The 24428-nt window shown below is 34.7% G+C and overlaps 1 protein-coding gene across 1 annotated transcript; it reads right to left on the bottom strand.

Moving 5' to 3' along the window:
- Positions 1 to 2956: 2956 nt before the first annotated feature.
- On the bottom strand, positions 2957 to 8208 carry egln3 (egl-9 family hypoxia-inducible factor 3). Its single transcript, XM_079174083.1, has 5 exons — positions 7843 to 8208; positions 6041 to 6160; positions 5415 to 5551; positions 4328 to 4401; positions 2957 to 3076 (listed from the first exon to the last, which is right to left on the bottom strand). The coding sequence occupies exons 1-5, from the start codon at positions 8197 to 8199 to the stop codon at positions 3042 to 3044; spliced, it is 723 nt and encodes a 240-aa protein (XP_079030209.1). The 5' UTR covers positions 8200 to 8208; the 3' UTR covers positions 2957 to 3041.
- Between the last annotated feature and the right edge of the window lie 16220 nt (positions 8209 to 24428).

The raw sequence follows: 24428 nt of genomic DNA, 5'->3' as shown, positions 1-24428 counted from the left end.
CGGATGATGAAACAAAGCGTTAGAGATGAAAACTCATTGGGTTTTTTATCTGCGGGGGCTGATCTCCCTAATTCCCAACATGCACCAGGAGTCAAAGCATCACAAAAAAAATCTGTCCGAGTATTTTGGGAGACATGATGTGACGTTTAAGTTCCTGAAGAAAAGAAAAAAAATCCGTTTCTGTAATGTTCCTACAGGGAGTCTCTCTGAGCTTATTATGTTTACCTATGAACAGCTGTGTTTCCTGTTGCATTGTGGGATGATAGTGAAATAGTTCTGAGTAGATCTCAGGATAAATCTGTGGAGCTGCAGGATGATTAAGAAAGATGGATGTATTTATTTATTATACACAGAATTCAGATCTTAACTCCCTGCTTTGGCTTCAGTGAGCTTCCTTTACAGACTTAAAAGAAACGTGTTTCAACCTCGAAACACCTCACCAACTCCCAGCATCCCTCCATCTTACTTCCTGTCTGTTCTTTGGTATCATCTGATATTCAGCCTGTTTTTTGCTCCTGAGAAACGACCTTTCAGTTTGAAACTTTGCATTAATAGTGACTTTCAGCCGAATGCGTCCGTGGTTGCTAACCAGGTATTAACCAGGCGGTAACCTCCGGTTCTTTAAACTTTAAATGTGTTGAAGCTGCATTCTCTCTAGTGTCCACCAGGGGGCGACTCCTCTGGTTGTATAGAAGTCTATGAGAAAATGACTCTACTTACCTCAGTAAACATTGTAAACATGAGTTTATGGTCTCAATCTCTAGTTTCAAGTCTTCTTCAATACAGCATGATGTTCATTTAGTAAATGATGGTCCATTTAGAGTCACACAGACCATAAAGCAGGGGATGCTTTAGGGGCGGGGCTACACAGTGATTGACAGGTCTCTACCAGAGACGTATACGGCGTCTCTACGTCACTCCTCAGTCCAGATATGGTCCGTAATCCAAGATGGCGACAAACCCGAACCTCTTAGTCTCTTCATGCGTCTGACGTTCTGTTCATGAACTCTTGGAGCTCTTAATGTCTCTGGTTACAAACTATGTTTATCCACCAAATACATGTTTATATCTGGACTCTAGCTGAGGGATTCTACCCGCTCACACGGATCTGGAAAGTCGTATTGTTCAGGTTTTATCCTCCATCTTTGGTGGTTAATGTTCTTATTGAGCTTGACAAGATATTTCACTGTCAGGTCCCCGTGACGTGTGACCTTTGACCCTCCTCCCACTGGCTGTTGATGGAGGAGGCGAAGCTCATTCAGGGACAGTGACGATGCCGTCACTCGTTAGTCGATATTATTATTATTATTAAAGTGAGATTCTTGCATGCAGTTTGTTGTGGCAGCAGAGGTTTTTGTGTATTCGTGACGTTCTGAACCTGTCGAGCTGCTCTTTGCTTCCCTGAGCAGGTTCCAGTCCGGTGAGGATGATGATGATGAAGATACGAGACGCAGGTTTTATCTGTGAATGTCTTTTATACTAATTATCTTCATGTAGGTGTTGCTTTGTTTGTTCCTCCGTCTCATTAGTATTTTTACATTAAACACGTGTTTTTGAATGGACTGCGGTCGAACGTGCTGCTTATTTACATGTTTTGTCCGTAGATGAAGAATCCGCCTCATGGAAAACAATAAAAGATATGAATATGAATATGAATATGTAAGACAGGACTCGACCGTGACAGTATTAAAACATGGAGGTAGATTCTCTTCACTGAAACTCTTCTTCTTCTCACAGAGATGAGAACACAGCGGTGGAGCTCCAGAGCCCTCCGGAGGAGCAGCGCGGGACTGCAGGTGAGTTCAACTCATTCCAGCAGCAGCTCACGAGTGTTTACTGAGCTCTGGTTCTATGAACATTGGGAAATATTAATACTTTTATACATTTGTGAAGTTGAACTAGTTTCTGGTTATTTTGTCCTCGAGCTCAGCAGCATGTGAATATGAAGTTTGTGATTTTTACAACAGCAGCAGTTGGATGTGTGATGTATATATTTCTGCAGAGTTTCTTTAACTGATTGTACTAAAGGTCATTTATATATATATATATATATATATATATATTATATATATATATATATAAATGTATATATATATATATATATATATGTATAATCTTGACATACTATACTAGGCCATTCTTCAGGATACTATGATCGGACTTTATTTACATGCTTTATATGACTTTCATAACTTACTATAATTCTATGACGGACTATTCCGATACTCTTAAATATGAAAGTATGAGCATGTCTGAATGTTTTTCTTTATAGTTTCGTACAAACATGCGTTCTTACACACTATTGCACCAGATTATGAATATTCATTCATAAAAAGATGTGACACAAACGAGTACATCAGAGGACATTGTTGTACGTTCCATTCTTAAAATAGAAGCTTTATTCAATGAGACCGTTAACAGTGTTCAGAGTGATTCTATCACACATGTAGTGAGACACGATGGATTAGTAATTGAAAGGTAATCGGGCTACAGAACGTCTCTGAAGAGCTGTTTGAACGAGGCAGCGAGTATTCTCTCTCTCACACACACACACAATGATACACAACGTGATAATACGTAATGACTTGACGTTTCAGTCCACATCTACATGTAATTTATGAGTAAACATCGACTAAATGTGTCGTATTCATAAGACCGATACAGAAGGTGTTATATGATGACACATGTCTGTCACATGTTTGTTAGCGTCGTGTCTCTATTGTCTTGTTTTATGGGTCAGCTCTCCTCCTTCAGCTTGAAGCTGCAGTCCGCTGCTCTCCTCTTTCTCTGCAGAGTGTTCACACATCATGTAAAGTCCAGAGCAGCGACAGGTCACCTGACCTCCGTTCATCAGGTTAGAGAAGCCGCCGTGCAGGCTTGTTGTTCCTCCACCCCGGCCGCTGACAGCAGCGCTGAGGAGCTCGTATCTCTCTCAACTCCTCCAGACTGGAGTCAAAGTTCTGACTTTCTTTTCCTTTCAGCGTTTTCAAAAAGCTTTTGAGAGTTGGTAGAAATCCTGCCATCGTCTCCACAAAGGAAAGTCATCTGGAGCTGCTGCCCTGCTGCAACGCTGAAGCTAGACAAATGAAGACACAAACTACATTAGATTATAAATGAAGTTTAGCTAATATTATGAAGATAGGTATAAAGTATGTATGACTTTTTCCATTCCATAGTATAATATGTTATAAACAGTAATAAAGAGTCATAGTGTAATATGTTATAAACAGTAATAAAGAGTCATAGTGTAATATGTTATAAACAGTAATAAAGAGTCATAGTGTAATATGTTATAAACAGTAATAAAGAGTCATAGTGGAATATGTTATAAACAGTAATAAAGAGTCATAGTGGAATATGTTATAAACAGTAATAAAGAGTCATAGTATAACATGTTATAAACAGTAATAAAGAGTCATAGTGTAATATGTTATAAACAGTAATAAAGAGTCATAGTGTAATATGTTATAAACAGTAATAAAGAGTCATAGTATAACATGTTATAAACAGTAATAAAGAGTCATAGTGTAATATGTTATAAACAGTAATAGAGTCATAGTGTAATATGTTATAAACAGTAATAAAGAGTCATAGTATAATATGTTATAAACAGTAATAAAGAGTCATAGTGTAATATGTTATAAACAGTAATAAAGAGTCATAGTGTAATATGTTATAAACAGTAATAAAGAGTCATAGTGTAATATGTTATAAACAGTAATAAAGAGTCATAGTGTAATATGTTATAAACAGTAATAAAGAGTCATAGTGTAATATGTTATAAACAGTAATAAAGAGTCATAGTGTAATATGTTGAAAACAGTAATAAAGAGTCATAGTATAATATGTTATAAACAGTAATAAAGAGTCATAGTGTAATATGTTGAAAACAGTAATAAAGAGTCATAGTATAATATGTTGAAAACAGTAATAAAGAGTCATAGTATAATATGTTATAAACAGTAATAAAGAGTCATAGTGTAATATGTTATAAACAGTAATAAAGAGTCATAGTATAATATGTTATAAACAGTAATAAAGAGTCATAGTGTAATATGTTATAAACAGTAATAAAGAGTCATAGTATAATATGTTGAAAACAGTAATAAAGAGTCATAGTGTAATATGTTATAAACAGTAATAAAGAGTCATAGTGTAATATGTTATAAACAGTAATAAAGAGTCAGTGTAATATGTTATAAACAGTAATAAAGAGTCATAGTATAATATGTTATAAACAGTAATAAAGAGTCAGTGTAATATGTTGTAAACAGTAATAAAGAGTCAGACTTTAGCTTGTTACGACTATGTTTGTGTGAACTTGTACCTGTCAGGTCTCTGAAGCGTCTCTTGGCCTCGGCTCTCTCCTCTGAATCAAAATACCAGACTGTGACGGCGAACCTGAAACAAAGAGACAACACTGATGTTTGTACAGCAATGACTTCTTCTGTCAGGTTGTGTAATTAATTAGCTCGGCTCTTCTAATTCCTACTAACGGTTTTATTTGACTTCAATTCAGTTTCCTTTTGTTTTAGTTTTGTATCCACAGTGTTTGTAAAGGAGATACACACTCCAGCCTTTGAACATATTCATGTTTGAATAAAGTTTGAGTTGAACTACTTAGTAATAATCATCATATTAGCTTCAATACAGGATGAATGTTTGTTTACAGGCGTTACATGTTAAAAAGGTTTTGTGTTATTACACATTCATACCAGCAGGTGGAGCCAATCATGGTGAAGATAAACTCACATTATTAACTGAAAATTACTAAAATCTAATCATTAATTTCAGTCAAAGTACTTTTGTTCCATCACTGCAGAGGTTATGTAAGTATTACTCTAGTATCTTATGTTCTAAAATCATAATAAAACATGCAAACATCTGTTCCTGTTGTGTTTACAAAGATCACAGATTAAAACTTCCTGTTGTATCAGAAAACATTGTTGTCTATTGTAATAAATCAATCGAACACATTTAGGACAGCAGCTTCTCTTTGTGTGATTCATGTATCTGAAGTGTAGTTTTCAGGTTCTGTTGTACTTTTCCTCCACCGTATAGAAAAACTACAATGTACTTACTCCTGAATCAAGATGTATTGGTAGCGTGTTTGTCACTTTAAAGTACATCAATTAACTCCATTTCTGTTATCACTTTGTGGACTGCATTTTTATATACATACATATACAAACATATTACACTATGATAGTGTCTCTTTGATTTAAATAAAGAATGGAATTCTCTTTTTTCAAAAGTGAAATATTGTTCAGACTTATTTTATATTTATTGCCGTCTTATTATATGTGGTGACTGACTGGTTGGTTGACTGACTGGTTGGTTGGTTGGTTGGTTGACTGACTGGTTGGTTGGTTGGTTGGTTGGTTGACTGACTGGCTGACTGGTTGGTTGGTCACCTGGTGGCGTAGGAGGGCTGAACCTCATGTGGGTTCCTGCGGTCGGACCAGAAGAAGAGCAGCCGGTCAAACAGCGGCTTGATGTCGGCCACGTAGGATTTCCCCTCCGGAAAGATCCTGAGGATGCCGCCGTGCTCCTGATCAACAACAACAACAACAACAAGACGACCACGAACGAGCAGCAGAGCAGATTAGTGTCATTGTCACACGAAGCAGAAATAATTATTAAACTAGATTCTTAAAGATACGGCTGATCGTTTCTCTCCTTCATTTTCTAAATTCAATTCTCAAAAGTCAGACTTCTGTTCTTATAGATATATATATATATCTATATATATATATATATCTATAGAGATATATATATATATAGATATATCTATCTATATATATATATATCTATATATATATATCTATATATATCTATATATATATATACTTCCTATAGTCAGTGTGTTCTCACAGCGAGTTCCTCACAATGTGTTTTAAGAAGAGATCAGAGTCATGAAGTGTTTCCTCCTCAGACAGGAAGTCTCACAACAGATTAGATTCTCTGATCTCCTTCAATAACAACTACCACTCGTAAAGAGGTCAAACATCCAGCGCTGAGCTGAGGTCCCTGAACGCACCTCGGCGTTCCAGTTCTTGTTGAGGTAGTAGGTGCAGGTGATGCTGCGTCCGTCACAGTTCGGGTTGTCCACGTGTTTGACGTAACCCGCCCCGTTTCCTGGGTAACACGCCACCATGGCCTAAAGACACACACACACACACACACACACACACACACACACACACACACACACACACACACACACACACACACACACAACACCTTCAGTAACCGGGCCGACATCAGCGACAACCTCCCGACGTCTTTACACACATCGCATGCAACCACACGACCACAAACACGTCTGACCAACAACCACAAATCACCTCAGTGTGTAAAACAAAACGCCTCCGAGAGCTTCAACTTTATCGTATCCTCCTAGTAGAGAGGAGGGAGGAGGGAGGAGGGAGGGAGGGAGGGAGGGAGGGTAAACAGTGGTTTGGCTTCCAGCCTGCTGCAGGTTTTAATGACGGAGCGTACGTGAGGCTGCAGTCAGAGACGCTCAGACAAACACAAGATACGAACTGGATTTAAAGGCCGATGTCGATACGAACGTGTGAGCGTCTAAAACATGCGCTCGTGATTTGAATCCCAGAATTATTTTAAAAACAAAAATCACCAAAACACAGATTTCACCTGAAGGCCACACCACAAAATAAATGTGCTGCTGAGATTTAAACTTTATATTTATCAAAAGCTTAGTTCTGTAAGAAGAGAAAATCATACCTGTGTGTGTGTGTGTGTGTGTGTGTGTGTGTGTGTGTGTGTGTGTGTGTGTGTGTGGTGTGCATGAGTGTGTGTTTGGTGTGTATTCCTGTTGTAACTTGGTTGACCTGTTTTCTTAGGAAGTTAAATCTGATAAACACTTGTGAAAAGAGCTCACTGTACACATGAAGACGTGTGTGTGTGTGTGTGTGTGTGTGTGTGTGTGTGTGTGTGTGTGTGTGTGTGTGTGTGTGTGTGTGTGTGTGTGGGAGTGATTGATTAAGCAGCTGGATGTGTACGTGAGAACTGCTTCATCTGCAGAGGTGGAAGTACTCAGATCCTTCACTGCAGTAGAAGTACAAGTACACAGTGTAAATAAAGTTTTAATGTTAACCATCAGAGTGTAAATAAAGTTTTAACATTTATTAGTTAGTTCTCTCTAACGTTATGTTTAAATATGCAAATGAGGCATTATGTAATGGTAACTTTTGGTGAATTTAGTAGAAATCTACAAACGTAAATAAAGAAAGTAATAAAATAAATGACGAGTTATTGAAGAAAATATAGATCAAAACGTAGCGTCTCCACTTAATAATAAACTAAATAAACCTATAAAATATGTTTACTAATAACTTAAAAACACATGTTGCTGAGTGGATCCAATCAGACTCAAGCTGCAGAAAAATGATCCACTCTGATAATCATTTAATATTTATTATTAATTTAGAGAGTCTAATATATGTTGCTTATTATATTTATATTATTTATAATTATATTATTTATTATTATATATTATATTATATTTATATTATTTATTATTATAAATAACATGAACTAAATATGTAATAAACTAAATTGATAATACAAATAATAAATATATAATAGTATTGTTGATTGATTATTATACTTATTTATTGACATTATTATATTATATATTATTATTATATTATATTTATTACTATAAATAATATAAAATAAATATATAATCAACTAAATTGAATAATCAAAATAAACTAAATATATATAGAATATCATTTATATTATTATAATAATAAATATTCGGTGCATTAAATGTGTTGGATAAACTATGTCTGCTCTTTAATATTAATCTCTCACCTTCGACCTCTCGCGGATCTTCTTGCTCCCGAGCCGGCTCGCGCACACGCCGATGATGTGATCGATGACGTTGAGCAGGAAGCTGATCGCCTCGCAGCCTCGGTCCTCGGACCCGCTCACCCAGGCGATCTGGTCCCCGCGGATGCTCCTCGACCGGTGGACGCCCCCCGGCACGGAGCCCGCCAGCCGGCCGTCCTGCAGCGCCCCGGACCGGTGCATCTCCATCACCTGCTCCAGGACCGCGTCTCCGGCCGGTTCCCCGAGGAGCCCGTCCACGTAGCAGAATCCGTGGACCAGCAGAGCCGGGACGACCCGCTCCAGAGCTAGACGCTCCAGGTCCAGCACGACAAAAGGCATTTTATTTACAACAGACTGTCAAAGTACTACAGAGCGAAAATACTACGAGTTTATCTGACAAGTAATCTGAGATGAAGTACTTTTACTTTACTACTGAGAGGTTTGATTGACAGATGAAATCAAACAGTAAAACACAGAAGAAGAAGAAGAAGGTTTTGACTAAATGCCTCCAGAGCGTCTGAACTCGTTATGAACAGCTGCAGCGCTGTCAAGTCAGCACGTCTGGTATGAAACTACTTCCGGTTACTAGTTTCAGAATAAAAGTCGTATTATTATTATTTGCTTCAGCCAAATAACCGATTATCTGATGGACATAATACAAATACTAATAAATAAAGGAGGTCATTTATTAATCATTCTGCTTTTCTCTGCTTTTATTCAACTTTAAACTGTATATCTCTGGGTTTTGGACAGAATAAGGAAGAAGACGTAATTTAAAGATATTATTGGTCAGTATTTTATTACAGAAAACTCTACAGTTCTTCCTTTTTAAAAGTATTATTGTAATATATTTGGTTGTCAATTTACCTCATTTCTATTAATGTTGCTTGACTGTAGCAGGACTTAATTTAGCTTATTTTGATTCTCAGGCTATGAGAAATATAAAAAGCATTTCTCACTATTTGCTGACATTTTATAGACTAAACCAATTAAATGTTTTTACACAATAATAATTAAAATATTAAAGCTGCAAGCAGCGATGTACGGGCCCTCGTATCCTCCCGCACGTCGGAGGTACTGGCGGGATGCCGGCAGAAGCGGCCATAAATATCTGCGACCATCAGACAGCGAGCCCACAAGGTAGACTTATTTTTAATGATTGGACTGTGTGACACTGGAAATTATGTAGTGCGAATATTTCACCAGTTCCTGTATCCACTATGTGGCGCTAGAGAACACGCGCAAACATGCATTATGTTGCTCTATATCAAGTATAGACCACATCGTGTAAATCCAATTCAGTGTGTCACATAACGACACACGACATAACTAAAAAAGTAAAGTAACTAAAAAAGTAACTTTAAAAGTAAAGTAACTTTAAAAGTAACTAAAAAAGTAAAGTAACTAAAAAAGTAACTAAAAAGTAAAGTAACTAAAAAAGTAACTTTAAAAGTAAAGTAACTAAAAAAGTAACTTTAAAAGTAAAGTAACTAAAAAAGTAACTTTAAAAGTAAAGTAACTAAAAAAGTAACTTTAAAAGTAAAGTAACTAAAAAAGTAACTAAAAAAGTAAAGTAACTTTAAAAGTAACTTTAAAAGTAAAGTAACTAAAAAAGTAACTAAAAAAGTAAAGTAACTAAAAAAGTAACTTTAAAAGTAAAGTAACTTTAAAAGTAACTAAAAAAGTAAAGTAACTAAAAAAGTAACTTTAAAAGTAAAGTAACTTTAAAAGTAACTAAAAAAGTAAAGTAACTAAAAAAGTAACTAAAAAGTAAAGTAACTAAAAAAGTAACTTTAAAAGTAAAGTAACTAAAAAAGTAACTTTAAAAGTAAAGTAACTTTAAAAGTAACTGAAAAAGTAAAGTAACTAAAAAAGTAACTTTAAAAGTAAAGTAACTAAAAAAGTAACTTTAAAAGTAAAGTAACTAAAAAAGTAACTTTAAAAGTAAAGTAACTAAAAAAGTAACTTTAAAAGTAAAGTAACTAAAAAGTAACTAAAAAAGTAAAGTAACTTTAAAAGTAACTAAAAAAGTAAAGTAACTTTAAAAGTAACTTTAAAAGTAAAGTAACTAAAAAAGTAACTAAAAAAGTAACTTTAAAAGTAAAGTAACTTTAAAAGTAACTAAAAAAGTAAAGTAACTAAAAAAGTAACTTTAAAAGTAAAGTAACTAAAAAAGTAACTTTAAAAGGAAAGTAACTTTAAAAGTAACTTTAAAAGTAAAGTAACTAAAAAAGCAACTTTAAAAATAAAGTAACTTAAGTAAAGTTATGACTTTTCGACATGGTACACTGACTTTTTCATGACTTTTTTCGACATCCTATACTATGCTGTTTATAACTCCGCAGCAACTCCCTTCATCAACATCGATTGTCTTCCTTCAGGATGGAGTCCAATCGCCAAAGACGTTGCACTATTCACATTTGTACAATGTGTAATAAATGATTGTGAAATTCTAATGAAGTCTCTCCTGATTGAATGACTTTTTTGACTGTTTTTCGACTTTAACCCCAGTAGAACAAACTGAAAAAACACAATTGGGTTTCATCATTAAATTCTTTTCTTTACTGCATTTGCACATAATTCACTGAACACACGGAAGTCCAGAAGCATCCAATACATAAACTGACCGATGAAAACAAGGTAAAAACAATACGTCTGTAATAAAATACACTTTCATGTTCTTATATGCATAATATAAAAACAATAAAGGAAAATATTTAAATTGCAGTAATTACTATTTACAAAAGGCATTTTCTTTTAAAAGGAACTTTTACAACTTCAGTACCTAAAATAAATCAAACTATATGCAGGTCAGGTGCAGTAGTACAAAAAGGCTTTGATATCAGGAGAGTAAGGTGACAGTTTTACAGCAGGACAGAAAGGCGGGATAAGGCCTGATGAACATTAGGTAGCCTGGAGGAGTTCACCAATGAGGAGCGAGTGCTTTTCCTCCGTTTCGTCTCTGGCCGGTCCAGGTTGCCTTCCAACCCAGCTGATATCACGCAGAAGTTCCAAATCATCAAGGTTGATAGGGTGAGGTCATCGCTCACGGAAATAACGAGCCTGTTGACGAGGGCAAACATATCAATAGTACAAACTACTAAACTTTTTCCCCCTATCATGTCCTACAGCCCGTCAACGGCCTCCCTACTGCACAGACCTGCTTCTTCCTGTTTCGCCTGCCCCCTTACACGAGCCAGGCCATCCTCGCTGAGCGTCTGCGTTACTCCATCCACAACTGCCCCTCCATCGACAACTACATGCTGACCCACAACACCGACGCAGCAGACAGCTCCGACACAGAGGAGTGAAGCGGCCAGCTGTGGTCAACCTGGTGATGAATGTATCTTCTCCCATGCCATGCACATTATGCACTGAACACAGACTTCTATTCGCCAAACCTGTAAGGTAGTGTACTGTACTGTTTATATGTTGGTTGAAATTAAAGATATGTGTAGTTTTGGTTTTCCAAATGTGCAAGGTGTTGTAATTAATGCAGTGCTTACTCTGAATCAACACTACAGGGATACGGAATAAGAGTTTTTCAAATAAAAATAAAGTAACTAAAAAAGTAACTTTAAAAGTAAAGTAACTAAAAAAGTAACTAAAAAAGTAAAGTAACTTTAAAAGTAACTAAAAAAGTAAAGTAACTAAAAAAGTAACTTTAAAAGTAAAGTAACTAAAAAAGTAACTAAAAAAGTAAAGTAACTAAAAAAGTACCTTTAAAAGTAAAGTAACTTTAAAAGTAACTAAAAAAGTAAAGTAACTAAAAAAGTAACTTTAAAAGTAAAGTAACTAAAAAAGTAACTTTAAAAGTAAAGTAACTTTAAAAGTAACTTTAAAAGTAAAGTAACTAAAAAAGCAACTTTAAAAATAAAGTAACTCAAGTAAAGTTATGACTTTTCGACATGGTACACTGACTTTTTCATGACTTTTTTCGACATCCTGTACTATGCTGTTTATAACTCCGCAGCAACTCCCTTCATCAACATCGATTGTCTTCCTTCAGGATGGAGTCCAATCGTCAAAGACGTTGCACTATTCACATTTGTACAATGTGTAATAAATTATTGTGAAATTCTAATGAAGTCTCTCCTGATTGAATGACTTTTTTGACTGTTTTTCGACTTTATTTCCCAGTAGAACAAACTGAAAAAACACAATTGGGTTTCATCATTAAATTCTTTTCTTTACTGCATTTGCACATAATTCACTGAACACACGGAAGTCCAGAAGCATCCAATACATAAACTGACCGATGAAAACAAGGTAAAAACAATACGTCTGTAATAAAATACACTTTCATGTTCTTATATGCATAATATAAAAACAATAAAGGAAAATATTTAAATTGCAGTAATTACTATTTACAAAAGGCATTTTCTTTTAAAAGGAACTTTTACAACTTCAGTACCTAAAATAAATCAAACTATATGCAGGTCAGGTGCAGTAGTACAAAAAGGCTTTGATATCAGGAGAGTAAGGTGACAGTTTTACAGCAGGACAGAAAGGCGGGATAAGGCCTGATGAACATTAGGTAGCCTGGAGGAGTTCACCAATGAGGAGCGAGTGCTTTTCCTCCGTTTCATCTCTGGCCGGTCCAGGTTGCCTTCCAACCCAGCTGATATCACGCAGAAGTTCCAAATCATCAAGGTTGATAGGGTGAGGTCATCGCTCACGGAAATAACGAGCCTGTTGACGAGGGCATCTCCCATGCCATGCACATTATGCACTGAACACAGACTTCTATTCGCCAAACCTGTAAGGTAGTGTACTGTACTGTTTATATGTTGGTTGAAATTAAAGATATGTGTAGTTTTGGTTTTCCAAATGTGCAAGGTGTTGTAATTAATGCAGTGCTTACTCTGAATCAACACTACAGGGATACGGAATAAAAGTTTTTCAAATAAAAATAAAGTAACTAAAAAAGTAACTTTAAAAGTAAAGTAACTAAAAAAGTAACTTTAAAAGTAAAGTAACTAAAAAAGTAACTTTAAAAGTAAAGTAACTAAAAAAGTAACTTTAAAAGTAAAGTAACTAAAAAAGTAACTAAAAAAGTAAAGTAACTTTAAAAGTAACTAAAAAAGTAAAGTAACTAAAAAAGTAACTTTAAAAGTAAAGTAACTAAAAAAGTAACTAAAAAAGTAAAGTAACTAAAAAAGTAACTTTAAAAGTAAAGTAACTTTAAAAGTAACTAAAAAAGTAAAGTAACTAAAAAAGTAACTTTAAAAGTAAAGTAACTAAAAAAGTAACTTTAAAAGGACAGTAACTTTAAAAGTAACTTTAAAAGTAAAGTAACTAAAAAAGTAACTTTAAAAGTAAAGTAACTAAAAAAGTAACTTTAAAAGTAAAGTAACTTTAAAAGTAACTAAAAAAGTAAAGTAACTAAAGAAGCAACTTTAAAAATAAAGTAACTCAAGTAAAGTTATGACTTTTCGACATGGTACACTGACTTTTTCATGACTTTTTTCGACATCCTATACTATGCTGTTTATAACTCCGCAGCAACTCCCTTCATCAACATCGATTGTCTTCCTTCAGGATGGAGTCCAATCGTCAAAGACGTTGCACTATTCACATTTGTACAATGTGTAATAAATTATTGTGAAATTCTAATGAAGTCTCTCCTGATTGAATGACTTTTTTGACTGTTTTTCGACTTTAACCCCAGTAGAACAAACTGAAAAAACACAATTGGGTTTCATCATTAAATTCTTTTCTTTACTGCATTTGCACATAATTCACTGAACACACAGAAGTCCAGAAGCATCCAATACATAAACTGACCGATGAAAACAAGGTAAAAACAATACGTCTGTAATAAAATACACTTTCATGTTCTTATATGCATAATATAAAAACAATAAAGGAAAATATTTAAATTGCAGTAATTACTATTTACAAAAGGCATTTTCTTTTAAAAGGAACTTTTACAACCTCAGTACCTAAAATAAATCAAACTATATGCAGGTCAGGTGCAGTAGTACAAAAAGGCTTTGATATCAGGAGAGTAAGGTGACAGTTTTACAGCAGGACAGAAAGGCGGGATAAGGCCTGATGAACATTAGGTAGCCTGGAGGAGTTCACCAATGAGGAGCGAGCGCTTTTCCTCCGTTTCGTCTCTGGCCGGTCCAGGTTGCCTTCCAACCCAGCTGATATCACGCAGAAGTTCCAAATCATCAAGGTTGATAGGGTGAGGTCATCGCTCACGGAAATAACGAGCCTGTTGACGAGGGCAAACATATCAATAGTACAAGCTACTAAACTTTTTCCCCCTATCATGTCCTACAGCCCGTCAACGGCCTCCCTACTGCACAGACCTGCTTCTTCCTGTTTCGCCTGCCCCCTTACACGAGCCAGGTCATCCTCGCTGAGCGTCTGCGTTACTCCATCCACAACTGCCCCTCCATCGACAACTACATGCTGACCCACAACACCGACGCAGCAGACAGCTCCGACACAGAGGAGTGAAGCGGCCAGCTGTGGTCAACCTGGTGATGAATGTATCTTCTCCCATGCCATGCACATTATGCACTGAACACAGACTTCTATTCGCCAAACCTGTAAGGTAGTGTACTGTACTGTTTATATGTTGGTTGAAATTAAAGATATGTGTAGTTTTGGTTTTCCAAATGTGCAAGGTGTTGTAATTAATGCAGTGCTTACTCTGAATCAACACTACAGGGATACGGAATAAGAGTTTTTCAAATAAAAATAAAGTAACTAAAAAAGTAACTTTAAAAGTAAAGTAACTAAAAAAGTAACTAAAAAAGTAAAGTAACTTTAAAAGTAACTAAAAAAGTAAAGTAACTAAAAAAGTAACTTTAAAAGTAAAGTAACTAAAAAAGTAACTAAAAAAGTAACTTTAAAAGTAAAGTAACTTTAAAAGTAACTAAAAAAGTAAAGTAACTAAAAAAGTAACTTTAAAAGTAAAGTAACTAAAAAAGTAACTTTAAAAGTAAAGTAACTTTAAAAGTAACTTTAAAAGTAAAGTAACTAAAAAAGTAACTTTAAAAGTAAAGTAACTAAAGAAGCAACTTTAAAAATAAAGTAACTCAAGTAAAGTTATGACTTTTCGACATGGTACACTGACTTTTTCATGACTTTTTTCGACATCCTATACTATGCTGTTTATAACTCCGCAGCAACTCCCTTCATCAACATCGATTGTCTTCCTTCAGGATGGAGTCCAATCGTCAAAGACGTTGCACTATTCACATTTGTACAATGTGTAATAAATTATTGTGAAATTCTAATGAAGTCTCTCCTGATTGAATGACTTTTTTGACTGTTTTTCGACTTTAACCCCAGTAGAACAAACTGAAAAAACACAATTGGGTTTCATCATTAAATTCTTTTCTTTACTGCATTTGCACATAATTCACTGAACACACGGAAGTCCAGAAGCATCCAATACATAAACTGACCGATGAAAACAAGGTAAAAACAATACGTCTGTAATAAAATACACTTTCATGTTCTTATATGCATAATATAAAAACAATAAAGGAAAATATTTAAATTGCAGTAATTACTATTTACAAAAGGCATTTTCTTTTAAAAGGAACTTTTACAACTTCAGTACCTAAAATAAATCAAACTATATGCAGGTCAGGTGCAGTAGTACAAAAAGGCTTTGATATCAGGAGAGTAAGGTGACAGTTTTACAGCAGGACAGAAAGGCGGGATAAGGCCTGATGAACATTAGGTAGCCTGGAGGAGTTCACCAATGAGGAGCGAGTGCTTTTCCTCCGTTTCATCTCTGGCCGGTCCAGGTTGCCTTCCAACCCAGCTGATATCACGCAGAAGTTCCAAATCATCAAGGTTGATAGGGTGAGGTCATCTCTAACGGAAATAACGAGCCTGTTGACGAGGGCATCTCCCATGCCATGCACATTATGCACTGAACACAGACTTCTATTCGCCAAACCTGTAAGGTAGTGTACTGTACTGTTTATATGTTGGTTGAAATTAAAGATATGTGTAGTTTTGGTTTTCCAAATGTGCAAGGTGTTGTAATTAATGCAGTGCTTACTCTGAATCAACACTACAGGGATACGGAATAAAAGTTTTTCAAATAAAAATAAAGTAACTAAAAAAGTAACTTTAAAAGTAAAGTAACTAAAAAAGTAACTTTAAAAGTAAAGTAACTAAAAAAGTAACTTTAAAAGTAAAGTAACTAAAAAAGTAACTTTAAAAGTAAAGTAACTAAAAAAGTAACTAAAAAAGTAAAGTAACTTTAAAAGTAACTAAAAAAGTAAAGTAACTAAAAAAGTAACTTTAAAAGTAAAGTAACTAAAAAAGTAACTAAAAAAGTAAAGTAACTAAAAAAGTAACTTTAAAAGTAAAGTAACTTTAAAAGTAACTAAAAAAGTAAAGTAACTAAAAAAGTAACTTTAAAAGTAAAGTAACTAAAAAAGTAACTTTAAAAGGACAGTAACTTTAAAAGTAACTTTAAAAGTAAAGTAACTAAAAAAGTAACTTTAAAAGTAAAGTAACTTTAAAAGTAACTAAAAAAGTAAAGTAACTAAAGAAGCAACTTTAAAAATAAAGTAACTTAAGTAAAGTTATGACTTTTCGACATGGTACACTGACTTTTTCATGACTTTTTTCGACATCCTATACTATGCTGTTTATAACTCCGCAGCAACTCCCTTCATCAACATCGATTGTCTTCCTTCAGGATGGAGTCCAATCGTCAAAGACGTTGCACTATTCACATTTGTACAATGTGTAATAAATTATTGTGAAATTCTAATGAAGTCTCTCCTGATTGAATGACTTTTTTGACTGTTTTTCGACTTTAACCCCAGTAGAACAAACTGAAAAAACACAATTGGGTTTCATCATTAAATTCTTTTCTTTACTGCATTTGCACATAATTCACTGAACACACAGAAGTCCAGAAGCATCCAATACATAAACTGACCGATGAAAACAAGGTAAAAACAATACGTCTGTAATAAAATACACTTTCATGTTCTTATATGCATAATATAAAAACAATAAAGGAAAATATTTAAATTGCAGTAATTACTATTTACAAAAGGCATTTTCTTTTAAAAGGAACTTTTACAACCTCAGTACCTAAAATAAATCAAACTATATGCAGGTCAGGTGCAGTAGTACAAAAAGGCTTTGATATCAGGAGAGTAAGGTGACAGTTTTACAGCAGGACAGAAAGGCGGGATAAGGCCTGATGAACATTAGGTAGCCTGGAGGAGTTCACCAATGAGGAGCGAGCGCTTTTCCTCCGTTTCGTCTCTGGCCGGTCCAGGTTGCCTTCCAACCCAGCTGATATCACGCAGAAGTTCCAAATCATCAAGGTTGATAGGGTGAGGTCATCGCTCACGGAAATAACGAGCCTGTTGACGAGGGCAAACATATCAATAGTACAAGCTACTAAACTTTTTCCCCCTATCATGTCCTACAGCCCGTCAACGGCCTCCCTACTGCACAGACCTGCTTCTTCCTGTTTCGCCTGCCCCCTTACACGAGCCAGGTCATCCTCGCTGAGCGTCTGCGTTACTCCATCCACAACTGCCCCTCCATCGACAACTACATGCTGACCCACAACACCGACGCAGCAGACAGCTCCGACACAGAGGAGTGAAGCGGCCAGCTGTGGTCAACCTGGTGATGAATGTATCTTCTCCCATGCCATGCACATTATGCACTGAACACAGACTTCTATTCGCCAAACCTGTAAGGTAGTGTACTGTACTGTTTATATGTTGGTTGAAATTAAAGATATGTGTAGTTTTGGTTTTCCAAATGTGCAAGGTGTTGTAATTAATGCAGTGCTTACTCTGAATCAACACTACAGGGATACGGAATAAGAGTTTTTCAAATAAAAATAAAGTAACTAAAAAAGTAACTTTAAAAGTAAAGTAACTAAAAAAGTAACTAAAAAAGTAAAGTAACTTTAAAAGTAACTAAAAAAGTAAAGTAACTAAAAAAGTAACTTTAAAAGTAAAGTAACTAAAAAAGTAACTAAAAAAGTAAAGTAACTAAAAAAGTAACTTTAAAAGTAAAGTAACTTTAAAAGTAACTAAAAAAGTAAAGTAACTAAAAAAGTAACTTTAAAAGTAAAGTAACTAAAAAAGTAACTTTAAAAGTAAAGTAACTTTAAAAGTAACTTTAAAAGTAAAGTAACTAAAAAAGTAACTTTAAAAGTAAAGTAACTTTAAAAGTAACTTTAAAAGTAAAGTAACTAAAGAAGCAACTTTAAAAATAAAGTAACTCAAGTAAAGTTATGACTTTTCGACATGGTACACTGACTTTTTCATGACTTTTTTCGACATCCTATACTATGCTGTTTATAACTCCGCAGCAACTCCCTTCATCAACATCGATTGTCTTCCTTCAGGATGGAGTCCAATCGTCAAAGACGTTGCACTATTCACATTTGTACAATGTGTAATAAATTATTGTGAAATTCTAATGAAGTCTCTCCTGATTGAATGACTTTTTTGACTGTTTTTCGACTTTAACCCCAGTAGAACAAACTGAAAAAACACAATTGGGTTTCATCATTAAATTCTTTTCTTTACTGCATTTGCACATAATTCACTGAACACACGGAAGTCCAGAAGCATCCAATACATAAACTGACCGATGAAAACAAGGTAAAAACAATACGTCTGTAATAAAATACACTTTCATGTTCTTATATGCATAATATAAAAACAATAAAGGAAAATATTTAAATTGCAGTAATTACTATTTACAAAAGGCATTTTCTTTTAAAAGGAACTTTTACAACTTCAGTACCTAAAATAAATCAAACTATATGCAGGTCAGGTGCAGTAGTACAAAAAGGCTTTGATATCAGGAGAGTAAGGTGACAGTTTTACAGCAGGACAGAAAGGCGGGATAAGGCCTGATGAACATTAGGTAGCCTGGAGGAGTTCACCAATGAGGAGCGAGTGCTTTTCCTCCGTTTCGTCTCTGGCCGGTCCAGGTTGCCTTCCAACCCAGCTGATATCACGCAGAAGTTCCAAATCATCAAGGTTGATAGGGTGAGGTCATCGCTAACGGAAATAACGAGCCTGTTGACGAGGGCAAACATATCAATAGTACAAACTACTAAACTTTTTCCCCCTATCATGTCCTACAGCCCGTCAACGGCCTCCCTACTGCACAGACCTGCTTCTTCCTGTTTCGCCTGCCCCCTTACACGAGCCAGGCCATCCTCGCTGAGCGTCTGCGTTACTCCATCCACAACTGCCCCTCCATCGACAACTACATGCTGACCCACAACACCGACGCAGCAGACAGCTCCGACACAGAGGAGTGAAGCGGCCAGCTGTGGTCAACCTGGTGATGAATGTATCTTCTCCCATGCCATGCACATTATGCACTGAACACAGACTTCTATTCGCCAAACCTGTAAGCTAGTGTACTGTACTGTTTATATGTTGGTTGAAATTAAAGATATGTGTAGTTTTGGTTTTCCAAATGTGCAAGGTGTTGTAATTAATGCAGTGCTTACTCTGAATCAACACTACAGGGATACGGAATAAGAGTTTTTCAAATAAAAATAAAGTAACTAAAAAAGTAACTTTAAAAGTAAAGTAACTAAAAAAGTAACTAAAAAAGTAAAGTAACTAAAAAAGTAACTTTAAAAGTAAAGTAACTAAAAAAGTAACTTTAAAAGTAAAGTAACTTTAAAAGTAACTTTAAAAGTAAAGTAACTAAAAAAGTAACTTTAAAAGTAAAGTAACTTTAAAAGTAACTAAAAAAGTAAAGTAACTTTAAAAGTAACTTTAAAAGTAAAGTAACTAAAAAAGTAACTTTAAAAGTAAAGTAACTAAAAAAGTAACTTTAAAAGTAAAGTAACTTTAAAAGTAACTTTAAAAGTAAAGTAACTAAAAAAGTAACTTTACAAGTAAAGTAACTAAAAAAGTAACTTTAAAAGTAAAGTAACTAAAAAAGTAACTTTAAAAGTAAAGTAACTAAAAAAGTAACTTTAAAAGTAAAGTAACTTTAAAAGTAACTTTAAAAGTAAAGTAACTAAAAAAGTAACTTTAAAAGTAAAGTAACTAAAAAAGTAACTTTAAAAGTAAAGTAACTTTAAAAGTAACTAAAAAAGTAAAGTAACTAAAGAAGCAACTTTAAAAATAAAGTAACTTAAGTAAAGTTATGACTTTTCGACATGGTACACTGACTTTTTCATGACTTTTTTCGACATCCTATACTATGCTGTTTATAACTCCGCAGCAACTCCCTTCATCAACATCGATTGTCTTCCTTCAGGATGGAGTCCAATCGTCAAAGACGTTGCACTATTCACATTTGTACAATGTGTAATAAATTATTGTGAAATTCTAATGAAGTCTCTCCTGATTGAATGACTTTTTTGACTGTTTTTCGACTTTAACCCCAGTAGAACAAACTGAAAAAACACAATTGGGTTTCATCATTAAATTCTTTTCTTTACTGCATTTGCACATAATTCACTGAACACACAGAAGTCCAGAAGCATCCAATACATAAACTGACCGATGAAAACAAGGTAAAAACAATACGTCTGTAATAAAATACACTTTCATGTTCTTATATGCATAATATAAAAACAATAAAGGAAAATATTTAAATTGCAGTAATTACTATTTACAAAAGGCATTTTCTTTTAAAAGGAACTTTTACAACCTCAGTACCTAAAATAAATCAAACTATATGCAGGTCAGGTGCAGTAGTACAAAAAGGCTTTGATATCAGGAGAGTAAGGTGACAGTTTTACAGCAGGACAGAAAGGCGGGATAAGGCCTGATGAACATTAGGTAGCCTGGAGGAGTTCACCAATGAGGAGCGAGCGCTTTTCCTCCGTTTCGTCTCTGGCCGGTCCAGGTTGCCTTCCAACCCAGCTGATATCACGCAGAAGTTCCAAATCATCAAGGTTGATAGGGTGAGGTCATCGCTCACGGAAATAACGAGCCTGTTGACGAGGGCAAACATATCAATAGTACAAGCTACTAAACTTTTTCCCCCTATCATGTCCTACAGCCCGTCAACGGCCTCCCTACTGCACAGACCTGCTTCTTCCTGTTTCGCCTGCCCCCTTACACGAGCCAGGTCATCCTCGCTGAGCGTCTGCGTTACTCCATCCACAACTGCCCCTCCATCGACAACTACATGCTGACCCACAACACCGACGCAGCAGACAGCTCCGACACAGAGGAGTGAAGCGGCCAGCTGTGGTCAACCTGGTGATGAATGTATCTTCTCCCATGCCATGCACATTATGCACTGAACACAGACTTCTATTCGCCAAACCTGTAAGGTAGTGTACTGTACTGTTTATATGTTGGTTGAAATTAAAGATATGTGTAGTTTTGGTTTTCCAAATGTGCAAGGTGTTGTAATTAATGCAGTGCTTACTCTGAATCAACACTACAGGGATACGGAATAAGAGTTTTTCAAATAAAAATAAAGTAACTAAAAAAGTAACTTTAAAAGTAAAGTAACTAAAAAAGTAACTAAAAAAGTAAAGTAACTTTAAAAGTAACTAAAAAAGTAAAGTAACTAAAAAAGTAACTTTAAAAGTAAAGTAACTAAAAAAGTAACTAAAAAAGTAAAGTAACTAAAAAAGTAACTTTAAAAGTAAAGTAACTTTAAAAGTAACTAAAAAAGTAAAGTAACTAAAAAAGTAACTTTAAAAGCAAAGTAACTAAAAAAGTAACTTTAAAAGTAAAGTAACTTTAAAAGTAACTTTAAAAGTAAAGTAACTAAAGAAGCAACTTTAAAAATAAAGTAACTCAAGTAAAGTTATGACTTTTCGACATGGTACACTGACTTTTTCATGACTTTTTTCGACATCCTATGCTATGCTGTTTATAACTCCGCAGCAACTCCCTTCATCAACATCGATTGTCTTCCTTCAGGATGGAGTCCAATCGTCAAAGACGTTGCACTATTCACATTTGTACAATGTGTAATAAATTATTGTGAAATTCTAATGAAGTCTCTCCTGATTGAATGACTTTTTTGACTGTTTTTCGACTTTAACCCCAGTAGAACAAACTGAAAAAACACAATTGGGTTTCATCATTAAATTCTTTTCTTTACTGCATTTGCACATAATTCACTGAACACACGGAAGTCCAGAAGCATCCAATACATAAACTGACCGATGAAAACAAGGTAAAAACAATACGTCTGTAATAAAATACACTTTCATGTTCTTATATGCATAATATAAAAACAATAAAGGAAAATATTTAAATTGCAGTAATTACTATTTACAAAAGGCATTTTCTTTTAAAAGGAACTTTTACAACTTCAGTACCTAAAATAAATCAAACTATATGCAGGTCAGGTGCAGTAGTACAAAAAGGCTTTGATATCAGGAGAGTAAGGTGACAGTTTTACAGCAGGACAGAAAGGCGGGATAAGGCCTGATGAACATTAGGTAGCCTGGAGGAGTTCACCAATGAGGAGCGAGTGCTTTTCCTCCGTTTCGTCTCTGGCCGGTCCAGGTTGCCTTCCAACCCAGCTGATATCACGCAGAAGTTCCAAATCATCAAGGTTGATAGGGTGAGGTCATCGCTAACGGAAATAACGAGCCTGTTGACGAGGGCAAACATATCAATAGTACAAACTACTAAACTTTTTCCCCCTATCATGTCCTACAGCCCGTCAACGGCCTCCCTACTGCACAGACCTGCTTCTTCCTGTTTCGCCTGCCCCCTTACACGAGCCAGGCCATCCTCGCTGAGCGTCTGCGTTACTCCATCCACAACTGCCCCTCCATCGACAACTACATGCTGACCCACAACACCGACGCAGCAGACAGCTCCGACACAGAGGAGTGAAGCGGCCAGCTGTGGTCAACCTGGTGATGAATGTATCTTCTCCCATGCCATGCACATTATGCACTGAACACAGACTTCTATTCGCCAAACCTGTAAGGTAGTGTACTGTACTGTTTATATGTTGGTTGAAATTAAAGATATGTGTAGTTTTGGTTTTCCAAATGTGCAAGGTGTTGTAATTAATGCAGTGCTTACTCTGAATCAACACTACAGGGATACGGAATAAGAGTTTTTCAAATAAAAATAAAGTAACTAAAAAAGTAACTTTAAAAGTAAAGTAACTTTAAAAGTAAAGTAACTAAATAAGTAACTTTAAAAGTAAAGTAACTTTAAAAGTAACTAAAAAAGTAAAGTAACTAAAAAAGTAACTTTAAAAGTAAAGTAACTAAAAAAGTAACTAAAAAAGTAAAGTAACTAAAAAAGTAACTTTAAAAGTAAAGTAACTAAAAAAGTAACTTTAAAAGTAAAGTAACTTTAAAAGTAACTTTAAAAGTAAAGTAACTAAAAAAGTAACTTTAAAAGTAAAGTAACTTTAAAAGTAACTAAAAAAGTAAAGTAACTTTAAAAGTAACTTTAAAAGTAAAGTAACTAAAAAAGTAACTTTAAAAGTAAAGTAACTAAAAAAGTAACTTTAAAAGTAAAGTAACTTTAAAAGTAACTTTAAAAGTAAAGTAACTAAAAAAGTAACTTTACAAGTAAAGTAACTAAAAAAGTAACTTTAAAAGTAAAGTAACTAAAAAAGTAACTTTAAAAGTAAAGTAACTAAAAAAGTAACTTTAAAAGTAAAGTAACTTTAAAAGTAACTTTAAAAGTAAAGTAACTAAAAAAGTAACTTTAAAAGTAAAGTAACTAAAAAAGTAACTTTAAAAGTAAAGTAACTTTAAAAGTAACTAAAAAAGTAAAGTAACTAAAGAAGCAACTTTAAAAATAAAGTAACTTAAGTAAAGTTATGACTTTTCGACATGGTACACTGACTTTTTCATGACTTTTTTCGACATCCTATACTATGCTGTTTATAACTCCGCAGCAACTCCCTTCATCAACATCGATTGTCTTCCTTCAGGATGGAGTCCAATCGTCAAAGACGTTGCACTATTCACATTTGTACAATGTGTAATAAATTATTGTGAAATTCTAATGAAGTCTCTCCTGATTGAATGACTTTTTTGACTGTTTTTCGACTTTAACCCCAGTAGAACAAACTGAAAAAACACAATTGGGTTTCATCATTAAATTCTTTTCTTTACTGCATTTGCACATAATTCACTGAACACACAGAAGTCCAGAAGCATCCAATACATAAACTGACCGATGAAAACAAGGTAAAAACAATACGTCTGTAATAAAATACACTTTCATGTTCTTATATGCATAATATAAAAACAATAAAGGAAAATATTTAAATTGCAGTAATTACTATTTACAAAACGCATTTTCTTTTAAAAGGAACTTTTACAACCTCAGTACCTAAAATAAATCAAACTATATGCAGGTCAGGTGCAGTAGTACAAAAAGGCTTTGATATCAGGAGAGTAAGGTGACAGTTTTACAGCAGGACAGAAAGGCGGGATAAGGCCTGATGAACATTAGGTAGCCTGGAGGAGTTCACCAATGAGGAGCGAGCGCTTTTCCTCCGTTTCGTCTCTGGCCGGTCCAGGTTGCCTTCCAACCCAGCTGATATCACGCAGAAGTTCCAAATCATCAAGGTTGATAGGGTGAGGTCATCGCTCACGGAAATAACGAGCCTGTTGA

Source organism: Pholis gunnellus (genome assembly GCF_910591455.1).
Source record: "Pholis gunnellus genome assembly, chromosome: 15".
Classification (NCBI taxonomy): domain Eukaryota; kingdom Metazoa; phylum Chordata; class Actinopteri; order Perciformes; family Pholidae; genus Pholis; species Pholis gunnellus.
Note: the sequence above shows the minus strand (reverse complement) of the source record. Positions and strands in the feature narration are given on the sequence as shown.